This window comes from Lampetra fluviatilis, chromosome 20, assembly GCF_964198595.1.
Source record: "Lampetra fluviatilis chromosome 20, kcLamFluv1.1, whole genome shotgun sequence".
In the NCBI taxonomy this organism is placed as follows: domain Eukaryota; kingdom Metazoa; phylum Chordata; class Hyperoartia; order Petromyzontiformes; family Petromyzontidae; genus Lampetra; species Lampetra fluviatilis.
In genome coordinates, this window is record NC_136294.1 from 7,844,669 (window position 1) to 7,855,967 (window position 11,299).

The window sequence follows — 11,299 nt, forward strand, 5'->3', positions numbered from 1 at the left end:
AATGAAGATCAGCAGCTGCACTCATTCCCAAACTCCCTTAGAAAACCAACCTTTCACGACACATTCCAACGCATGCCTCGAAGGATGCTGTGCAGTAAATGTCATCAAATATTTTCTCAAGTCCGTGGCAAATGTGACGATTTCAATTCATCCAGATATGACGGAGTCCGCTATAAATAACCGTGATTGCACAATGTCCCACGGAAACGCAACAATCACAGCTTTTCCGATGTTTGATGTCTACTTTTTAAATTGTCCACCCGTCTTCCTTCACGTCTTGCAGTTTCACATATTGACGACGGTTAAAATTGTTTGTCGGTATATTATCTTGGGGGGGGGGGGGGGAGTCTCGGTGGTATGTTTATAAAATCACTGTATAATAATAACAACAATAAACGTTACATCCCCGATTCACAGCACGAACACGAGATGGGAGATTGTTTAAATGTACGCATGCAAAGCTCACATTTCCATTCGAATGACTAGAAAAGGGAAACTCCGGACATCAAGGGTTTGCTGGCTGGTCCTGTCACAGAAGTCATCACCCCCCCCCCCCACGACACCGACCAATATTACACACAATCACTTGCGACATCAATCATCGCAAGTGAGATCAGCCGCCTTCACGGATGGTCAAGGACCGACAAGATCCCTCATAAACCGGTGGCTGAAAATGAAGCACGCACACACACCGCCCACACACACAGAGGACATCTTCAAGATGCCCTCAGCAGTCGCTGTTCCTCAGGCTGACCGCCAGCACCAGACACTGCAGGACGGCGAACACAATCGAAGTCTCCACGATGTAGGTCCTCATGAGCGTGAACACGAAGGACAGCCCGTACACGGACACCAAGAAGATGGCCATGCCGTAGAGGCCATACTTGAAGACGCCTCCTCCCAAGCCCAGCACGTCCAGGATGACCCGAAGCGCGGGGGAGCAGAGCCCGAGAAAGAAGAGCAGGAGGGTGTCGAAGGCGTGCCTCAAGAAGTTGAAGCAGACATCGTAGCCGTGGTCGGGGCCACTTTTCGCCGTGGACGCGACGCGCATCCTGTCGCCGAGGTAGAAGCTCCGTCTCTTGGCTTTCGCGGTGGATCCAGCGGAGGTTTCGGCCGCTGGACAGGTGAGCTTTTGTCCACCGTGAGCTCCGTCCGCAGCAACACCGCCACCAACTTCAGCAGTAGTAGGAGCAGCAGCAGCAGCGGCGGCTGCGGCACTTGCAGGGCCGACGTCACTTTCGCCAGCAGGAGCAGCAGTAGGGTCACCTGCACCACCGGCACCACCAGCGTTACGAGCAACAGGGCGACCATCACCATCACCACCGCGACCGCTTGCTCCACCTGCTCTTCCTCCACCAGCACCAGCAGCAGCAACAGCACCAGCACGGGCAGGAGTAGAGCGACCTCCACAGCTACGACTGCTGGTTGTACCAACTCCATTTCCACCTGCAGCAACAGCACCACCGCTAGCAAGAGCTGGGTCAACTCCTCCCCCACCACGACCACTTGCATCACCCCCTCCACCAGCAGCGGAAACAACACCAGCGCTAGCAAGAGAGCGGCGACCTCCACCACCACCACCACCTGTTACACCTTCTCCACTTCCACCAGTTGCAACAGCACCAGCACTTGGAAGAGCCGGGTGACCTCTTCCGCCACCACCACTTGTAACACCTCCACCACCAGCAGCAGCAGCAGTAGCAGAAACAGCGCTAGCGCTAGCAAGAGAAGGGCGAACTCCACCTGCGACACCTCCTCCACTTGCACCGGCAGCGACGGCACCAGCAAGCGCTGGGTGACCTCCACCACCACCAAGGGCTCCGCTACCGGCACCAGATGAAACAGCACCAGCTGGGTGACTCCCTCCACCAGCAGCGGAAATAGCACCAGCAAGAGCTGGGTGACCTCCTCCACCACCACCACCACTTGTAACACCTCGTCCACCACCAGCTGCAAGACTACTAGCAAAAGCTGGATGACCTCCTCCAACACCACCACCACCACTTGTAACACCACCACCAGCTGCAACAGCACTAGCAAGAGTGGGGCGACCACCACCACTTGTAACACCTCCTCCACCCCCAGCAGAAACAACACGTGCGTTAGGGAGAATAAGGCGACCTCCACCACCAAGTGCTCCACCACCACCAGGAGAAACAGCACGAGCGAGAGAAAGAGTTGGTCGACCTCCACCACCAGGTGCTCCACCAACAGGAGAAACAGCACCAGCAAGAGAAAGAGTTGATCGACCTCCACCACCAAGTGCTCCACCAACAGGAGAAACAGCACCAGCAAGAGAAAGAGTTGGTCGACCTCCACCACCAAGTGCTCCACCAACAGGAGAAACAGCACCAGCAAGAGAAAGAGTTGGTCGACTTCCACCACCAAGTGCTCCACCAACAGGAGAAACAGCACCAGCAAGAGAAAGAGTTGATCGACCTCCACCACCAAGTGCTCCACCAACAGGAGAAACAGCACCAGCAAGAGAAAGAGTTGATCGACCTCCACCACCAAGTGCTCCACCAACAGGAGAAACAGCACCAGCAAGAGAAAGAGTTGATCGACCTCCACCACCAAGTGCTCCACCACCAGGAGAAACAGCACCAGCAAGAGAAAGAGTTGATCGACCTCCACCACCAAGGGCTCCACCAACAGGAGAAACAGCACCAGCAAGAGAAAGAGTTGATCGACCTCCACCACCAGGTGCTCCACCACCAGGAGAAACAGCACCAGCAAGAGAAAGAGTTGGTCGACTTCCACCACCAAGTGCTCCACCACCAGGAGAAACAGCACGAGCAAGAGAAAGAGTTGATCGACCTCCACCACCAAGTGCTCCACCACCAGGAGAAACAGCACGAGCAAGAGAAAGAGTTGGTCGACTTCCACCACCAAGGGCTCCACCAGGAGAAACAGCACCAGCAAGAGAAAGAGTTGATCGACCTCCACCACCAGGTGCTCCACCAACAGGAGAAACAGCACCAGCAAGAGAAAGAGTTGGTCGACTTCCACCACCAAGGGCTCCACCAGGAGATCCAGCAGCAAGAGGAACAACACCAACACGAACAAGGGCTGGGAGACCTCCACCACCACCACCACCACCACTTGTTACAGCTCCTCCACTTCCACCGACAACACTAACAGCAGCACTGGCACGAGAAGGGCGACCTCCACCACCAAGTTCTCTGCTCGCAGCACTCGCTCCAGGACCATTACCGGCATCAGTAGCAGATGGACGATGACTGCCATCGCCACTTGCTCCTCCAGCACCAGCAGTAGTAGCAGCAGCAGCAGAAGCAGCAGCAGCACCGCCTTGAGCCGCAGCTGCCGTCTTGATGTCCATCCTCGGGTGTTAGGGCGCAAGGCGTGCAGCAGGTAGGCTGGGCAGGTGACTTCGGGCACCGGATTAAAGTCCAAACCTCTCCGGCTCAGCCGATCCGCATAAAAACAACGCGGTCACGGAGAGAAATCACGAACGACCACATCGACCGAGCAATCCGTGAGAAACGTCGCCGTTGTCTTTCACAGCAACCTTGCCCGCCTCTCGTCACGCGTCCACGTCCGTGCCACGCTGGGTTCCCAGGACAGCCTGGGGCTGGCGAGCGCCTGATTTTCTCTCGCCCCTTTTGTTGTGACGCTGCCTTAGACAGAGGAGAAAAGAGCCCGGCCACCACCACCACCACTCCCACCTTCCTCCCGGCGTGCGAGGCTACCGAAAGCTCGTAAAAATGGGCTCGATTTTACAAGCAACGACAAACAAAAAGTCTCCTCTGCGGGTGATGCTGCTGCTGATGCTGCTGATGCTGCCACGCACATGGGTCGCCCCGAACACGGCTGTGCATCCGAGCCCTTCTCAGACAAGCGACCTCTCTCTATATAGCCTGACGTCAACCACACGGGCTCAAGAATAACACGCCCAACGCGTTCGATCTTCATCTTCCAGGCCACACAAACTGGGTTTTTTTTTTACACGCCAGCCAATGCGTTAATTGTTTTCTTGGATCATACTGCCACCACGCGGTGAAGGAGAGAAACTCTGGATTCATTCTTCTTCTTTGGTTCTTTCGGTTAAGTCACGTCTAAAGATAAAATAATAAATTAAATAATTGCATATTACGACGTTTCGATTGCAACACAAGCAATCATCATCAGGTATAAAAGAAAGAGCAACAAAAATCTAACTAGAAAACTATAGACAGACATACAAGCAGACAGACATCACAAGGACACACAGAGAGAGGACACATATCGGCGTGTGTGTGTGCACCTGGACAGATCGACAGATTCCGTGGCTCGATCTCCATCCATCCCAAGCAGTCTCGTGTCTGAACCTCATCATCGCGACACTGCAACTCGGTGCTGGGTGGCCCATTGCCATGAAAAGTTGTCGGTCGGATTTGCGCAAATCGCATCGTGGTTGGATTTGCGGTGTCTCATTCCGACTGTGTTACCGTAACATCTGAATTATTGACTGCACTCATATTTAATTTGTAGAGGCGTATAGACGATATAGCATGTGATACTACACTGTAAATACACGTGGAGGTTTTGCACTGTATATTAAAGCTTTGGCAGAGTGAGCAACTCTGGTGACTAATGGCACACAGGCTCTTCTTGAGTGTCCCTTCACAGCAGATGGCCTCACATGATTTAGAAGTTTCAGTTGCGTGTTGTTGTCGTAGGGCATGTACATGCACGACTCGTGTGGCTATCTGCTGCTGGCTGAGGGTCTCCCCACGCCTTGCAGGACCGTGAGGGATATCTGAAGATGAGATTTAAATTATTTCGCCTGGTGTACAGGAGGCCGTGGTTCGATCCCGACCCTGACGCCTGCTGTATATTTGGAGTTTGCGTGTCTTTCTCCGTGGTCGCGTGGATTTTTCTCCGGGTCCTCCGGTTTTTCTCTCCACATTTAGAGTATTTGGTTGCTTTATATTTCCACGTGATAAGCCACTTCGTTGGGCTTTCATTTGTGGCCAGGTCGCTTCTGAAAACGCGCTGGATAGCTCAGTGGGCCTTACCTGATAAAAAAAAAAAGTTTTTAATTGTAATAATATCGTGAAATACATGAAAAAAGGTATACAGTATTCCAATTAGCTTTGTGCCTGTCTGGCCCTCATGTTGCCACCCACTTCATTGTTCAACATTTGTCATTTTTAAAACCTTTATATTAAGTTCGCTTGCTTGCTTACGACCGTGCAAATCTTTCGGTCGTTTTTTAACCCACTTCCCGTGATCCAATCGAGCTGACATTTTGCACACAGACTCGTTGTGCGTGACAATTAATGTTCGTGAAACAATTTTTCCAAAATGTTACACTTTTTAGGACAAAAATATTATATTTAATTACCAATTGCTCAATGGTGCAATGCAATCATCTGATCCATAGGTGGCAGCCATCTCAAGCCAGCGGACGAGAGGACTCTAGCCGCCACGCATATAAAGGATTTATAGTGAAAAACTTTGTTTTTACGGGTTATACTTGTTTATGCATGGCCTACTACGTGCACATTATTATTAGTTGTACGCAAAAGGTATACGCAAAACATAACACAACATAATCGTGTGCATCCTTGTGGAGAGTGAGATCTGAGAGTCATCACTGCGGGATGAAGGCCTCCTCATGGTGCCCCATCCCTTGTCAAAATATCTATACTGGAGGATTCCGATGAGCTATAAATCTCTTTTTAACAGATGTCCAGTAGGGGCAGGTCAGAACGTTACAACAACAATACAGTTACACGACAGGAGTGCAAAGTATAGTAAAGGTAAAAAAATCACGTACAAATATATACTAATAAAACTAAACTTTTTATATTCTCAGGTTTTTTCGGTAAAGTCACGTAGGTAAAACATTAAAAGTAATGAAAGTAAAATAAAACAAAACAAAAATAAAATTCACGACGTTTCGGAGGCAACACAAGTCTCCGTCATCAGGTGGGACCGTCACAGCCAGATTAGCTGCATCAAGTGAAGCAATGATTCAAGATGTAATCCCTTATAAGCAAGTTGAAGGGGGGGAGGAGAGGGGGGGGGGGGAGTTCATCAGAATGTGGTGGCCAATGAATGGAAACGTATCGGGAGGGAGGGGGGTGGGAGGGGGAGGGAGCCAACAAAAAATTTGGCGACGGCTTGGACGCGGCTGCTGCGCACGCCAACACTGGCCACCACATTCTGATGAACTCCCCCCCCCCTCTCCTCCCCCCCTTCAACTTGCTTATAAGGGATTACATCTTGAATCATTGCTTCACTTGATGCAGCTTATTTGGCTGTGACGGTCCCACCTGATGACGGAGACTTGTGTTGCCTCCGAAACGTTGTGAATTTTATTTTTGTTTTGTTTTATTTTACTTTCATTACTTTTAATGTTTTACCTACGTGACTTTACCGAAAAAACCTGAGAATATGAATCATTGCAGTCACGAAAGCTTCAAATCTAGAATTAAACTTTTTATCTTAATAATAGGGGTTTTCCCCTTTTTTCTGGCAACAAAACTGAAAACTTCTTACAAGGATCCATGTCTGCATTAACCACAATGCTTGCAGTCAAAATGCAAACAAAAAACACACTATCTATATATATAAAATCGCAAATCTGTCTGTCTGTCTGTGTGTGTGTCTGTGTGTCGCCGGACCATTCGCAGTTTCATTGGACGGCGGTTGCCCCTGGCAACGGGTAGCGACGCATTCGCTGCGGGGTGGACGCCATTTTTAATTCCCGTTAAAAATATGCGCACGCATTAACACGCGACTCTGAGGTAAATTCATCAAAGTTTCACGTCCTCTTCACTCCCCTCCCACCCCAATGTGTGCAATTACTATTATAGGGTCGGTAGATAATAAAATTATAGCGATTACACAGTATTATTGTAGCGCGGGGGGGGGGGGGGGGGGAACGGCACCCGTACCCAGCCTCAGCCGGGTGGGCAATTTAGGCGAGGCCGGAGGCTCTGCACGGCACTAGGCCTCGACACCCACCACGCGACTCTGAGGTAAATTCATCAAAGTTTCACGTCTTCATTCCCCCCCCACCACAATGTGTGCAATTACTATTATAGGGTCGGTAGATAATACAATTATAGCGATTACACAGTATTATTGTAGCACGGGGGGGGGGGGGGGGGGGGTAACGGCCCCGGTACCCAGCCTCAGCCGGGTGGGCAATCTAGGCGAGGCCGGAGGCTCTGCACGGTACTAGGCCTCGACACCCCCACCCGTGTCAAGCGACGACTTTGTGGTATAAACTCGATATACCCAGCGTTGCCCGGGGGGAAAATACATTTAAAATCTTATGAAAACTTTCAAACATTACATACCAATGAAAAAACAACTGTAATTACTTTTAAACCCGACGCGTCAAGAATCGATTCTTTAAATGTTGACTGTACAAATAGTCATTAAGCTGGGTGAGCGTACTGCCAGTCTATAATGTAGACTGTAGCCTGCTTATTAAATTGGGTGAGTGTACTGCCAGTCTATAATGTAGACTGTAGCCTGGTTATTAAGCTGGGTGGGTGTACTGGCAGTCTATAATGTAGACTGTAGCCTGGTTATTAAGTAAAGTTAGTCAATTTGTAACACGTAGGCTTACGCGACCATTATTCATAAGCAACGTTATTGGGTTTAGATCGCCTTATTTATTAATGTGTTGTAACCCTCCACCACCCGACACGGCCAATCAGTAAAAAAGTGTCCCGTTGATAAAAGACTAATAGTTGGTAGTGAGGGGAACATTTTATTTTGCGTTAAAAATGCTTTAAAAATACACTAAACGCTCAGGTAAATTCTTCACTGCATGATGTACCCCCCACCCCGATGCTTGCAGTGATTACTACTATACATTTGCTAGATGCTACCACTATAGGCCGTAGATATTACTGCACAGCGGCCGAGGAGATCGTGGCTGGGGGGGGGGGGGGGGCAGGGGTAGCAAGCCATCTGTGTATATATGTTAGGTTATTAAGAAATATAAATATTCACCCGGGCAACTCCGGGTACTTCTGCTAGTCTATATATATAAAATCGCAAATCTGTCTGTCTGTCTGTGTGTGTGTCTGTGTGTCGCCGGACCATACGCAGTTTCATTGGACGGCGGTTGACCTTGGCAACGGGTAGCGACGCATTCGCTGCCGGGTGCACGCCATTTTTAATTCCCGTTAAAAATATGCGCACGCATTAACACGCGACTCTGAGGTAAATTCATCAAAGTTTCACGTCCTCTTCACTCCCCTCCCACCCCAATGTGTGCAATTACTATTATAGGGTCGGTAGATAATAAAATTATAGCGATTACACACTATTATTGTAGCGCGGGGGGGGGGGGGGACGGCACCCGTACCCAGCCTCAGCCGGGTGGGCAATTTAGGCGAGGCCGGAGGCTCTGCACGGTACTAGGCCTCGACACCCACCACGCGACTCTGAGGTAAATTCATCAAAGTTTCACGTCCTCTTCACTCCCCCCCCACCACAATGTGTGCAATTACTATTATAGGGTCGGTAGATAATACAATTATAGCGATTACACAGTATTATTGTAGCGCGGGGGGGGGGGGGGGTAACGGCCCCGGTACCCAGCCTCAGCCGGGTGGGCAATCTAGGCGAGGCCGGAGGCTCTGCACGGTACTAGGCCTCGACATCCCACCCGTGTCAAGCGACGACTTTGTGGTATAAATTCGATATACCCAGCGTTGCCCGGGGGGAAAATACATTTAAAATCTTATGAAAACTTTCAAACATTACATACCAATGAAAAAACAACTGTGTAATTACTTTTAAACCCGACGCGCCAAGAATCGATTCTCTGAATCGCGCAAAGGAATCGAAGGTTGTAGATTCCTTTAGATTCGGACGATTCCCGTTTACTATAAGTTGGTTAAAGTCGATATAAACTGCTACGAACGGGAAATATCCGGCGTTGACCGGGGCAAAAATGTAATTAAAAACTCCTGAAAAAATGACAAAAAAAGAACAATGAAAATGAAACTCTATCATTCAAAATGTAAACCCCCAACATGCCAGGAATCGATTCTTTGAATCGCACAAAGGACTAATCGAAGGTTGTAAAGTACTTTAGGATCGCGCTTCCTGTTTAATATAAGTTGCTTATAGAGTTGATATAAACTGCTACGAATGGGAAATATCCGGCGTTGACTGGGGCAAAAATATAATGGTGAGGGCGGTTGTGAGTGGCGATTGTGAGTGGTGATTAGTGAGTGGTGAGGGGAGGTTGAGTGGTGAGGGTGAGTGGTGAGGGTGAGTGTTGAGGGTGAGTGTTGAGGGTGAGTGGTGAGTGGTGATTGGTGAGGGTGTGATTGGTGAGGATGAGTGGTGAGGGAGAGTGGTGAGGGAGAGTGGTGAGGGAGAGTGGTGAGGGAGAGTGGTGAGGGTGAATGGTGAGGGTGTATATATATGTAAGGTTATTAAGAAATATATTTTTCACCCGGGCAACGCCGGGTACTACTGCTAGTGATAAAATATTGGCATTGTCCTTGAAACTGATTGGTCCACACCAGGGACGGCTTTCTTTTGAGCCTCGACCCAATTGGTGCTCGGCCAGAGGACGCCAAAAGGCGCGTCTTTTTTATCTTACCAGCTAAGGCTCACTGAGCTATGAGCGTCTTAAGGTCCTGTGATTCCATCGTTCTGTGCCTACAGTGGTCATTCTGCCACTGGTGACCCCTATTGACGTGTCCTGCCCAAGCCTCTTTGCTTCACGGTCGATGTCTCCGATGAGCGGTTGTCGCAGGAGTTGACGGGTGGCTGTGGTGGCTTTGATATGGCGCCGCGGTGGGCCGGCTGCTAAATTGGTCGTGGGTTCGATCCCGACCCTTACACGCCTGCTGTATATTTGGAGTTTGCATGTTCTGCCAGTGGGCGTGTGGCTTTTTCTCCGGGGTTTCCCTCCACATTTGTTGAGAGTATTTGGCTGCTATCAATTTCCACATAAGCCACTTCATTTGGACTATCATTTTGGCCAGGGTGCTTCTGGAAAAGAGCTACATAGCTGTGGGCCTTACTTGGTAAAATGCTTTCTTAGATGTCTCGGTTGGACTGGGATCAAACAGGCTCCATGCTGTGCGTGCTGCCTGCAGAACGTTAACATTTTCTTGGTTCTTTCGGTAAAGTCACGTAGAAGGGAAGTAATAAAATAATAAAATAATTCTCACGACGTTTCGGCCACAACGCAAGCAGCTTGTTTTATTTTTATTATTTTATTACTTCCCTTCTACGTGACTTTACCGAAAGAACCAAGAAAAATAATTCTCACGACGTTTTGGCCACAACGCAAGCAGCTTGCGTTGTGGCCGAAACGTCGTGATAATTATTTTATTATTATTATATTACTTCCCTTCTACGTGACTTTACCGAAAGAACCAAGAAGATGAATCCCTGCAGTCACGAAAGCTTTAAATCGGAACGTTAACATTATTGCATAAATGTCCTAGAGCTCTAACACCTCCTGTTAAAAACAAGATACCTGTGAGTCCACTACTGAAAGCCTCATGATTCCATGTCAGGAATGGGGTTGTTTGACCATACCGATTCGTACTGGATGAAGGGAAGGGGAGGATCGGTACAGATATTACCGATGTTAGCCATGACCGGGAATCAAACTCCGAAGTTATTTCCGCAGTGCGTTAACCACTACGGCACTGATCCACCCCTGTCCACAGCAAAGACAAAAATCCCACCTCTAAGTTTGGCACGGCGCATGACGGGTGGGTGTGGCCAGTTGCACGCTCTCGGTCGGCCGCCTTTGTCTTCCTCGTGGCGATTTTTACACATGGCACCAGGTAATGGTTCAGATAATCGTCAGTTTTTGGTGGCCATGAGAGGAAATGGAATTCGGGTCGTCGAACAGTGCATCGCGGTAACGACTACATTACCACTTCCCACACTACACTGTCTCGACTCTTCACAAAAAAAGACAAGCAACAACCACGTTTTTTTTTACGTCAAATCACATTTTTAAAGGTTTAGTGTTTCGAGAAGCTCGTTTTTAACCTCTAGACAACCGTTGTGTTTATAAAAAAGCACGCTTGTATTAAACATTGCAAAATTCACTATAGAGTAAAAATGTAAGATGTTTATTTTGCGGTCTGCCATACATAACAATTATTCGGATGTGACGAACGTTACGAACTTTATAAAGTACAAAATTACATAATGCAGCATTTAAGGGAAACCCCCATTGTTTCAGAGGTTTGGGAAAACAAATCAGAAATGTTAATGAACTAATTTCACATTTAAATAGAATTCAATGTACTTATCTATTTTTTCAGAAAGGGGAAACATTTTAAGT

The 11,299-nt window shown here is 48.7% G+C and overlaps 1 protein-coding gene across 2 annotated transcripts; it reads right to left on the reverse strand.

Moving 5' to 3' along the window:
* Positions 1-323: 323 nt before the first annotated feature.
* On the reverse strand, positions 324-3,932 carry LOC144937926 (uncharacterized). Of its 2 annotated transcripts, none has more exons than XM_078865542.1 (2): positions 3,214-3,932; positions 324-1,266 (listed from the first exon to the last, which is right to left on the reverse strand). In XM_078865542.1, the coding sequence occupies exons 1-2, from the start codon at positions 3,338-3,340 to the stop codon at positions 728-730; spliced, it is 666 nt and encodes a 221-aa protein (XP_078721668.1). In that variant the 5' UTR covers positions 3,341-3,932; the 3' UTR covers positions 324-727. The 2 variants fall into 2 exon arrangements, with proteins under 2 accessions (XP_078721668.1, XP_078721667.1); XM_078865541.1 differs by having other exon boundaries at positions 324-1,446.
* Between the last annotated feature and the right edge of the window lie 7,367 nt (positions 3,933-11,299).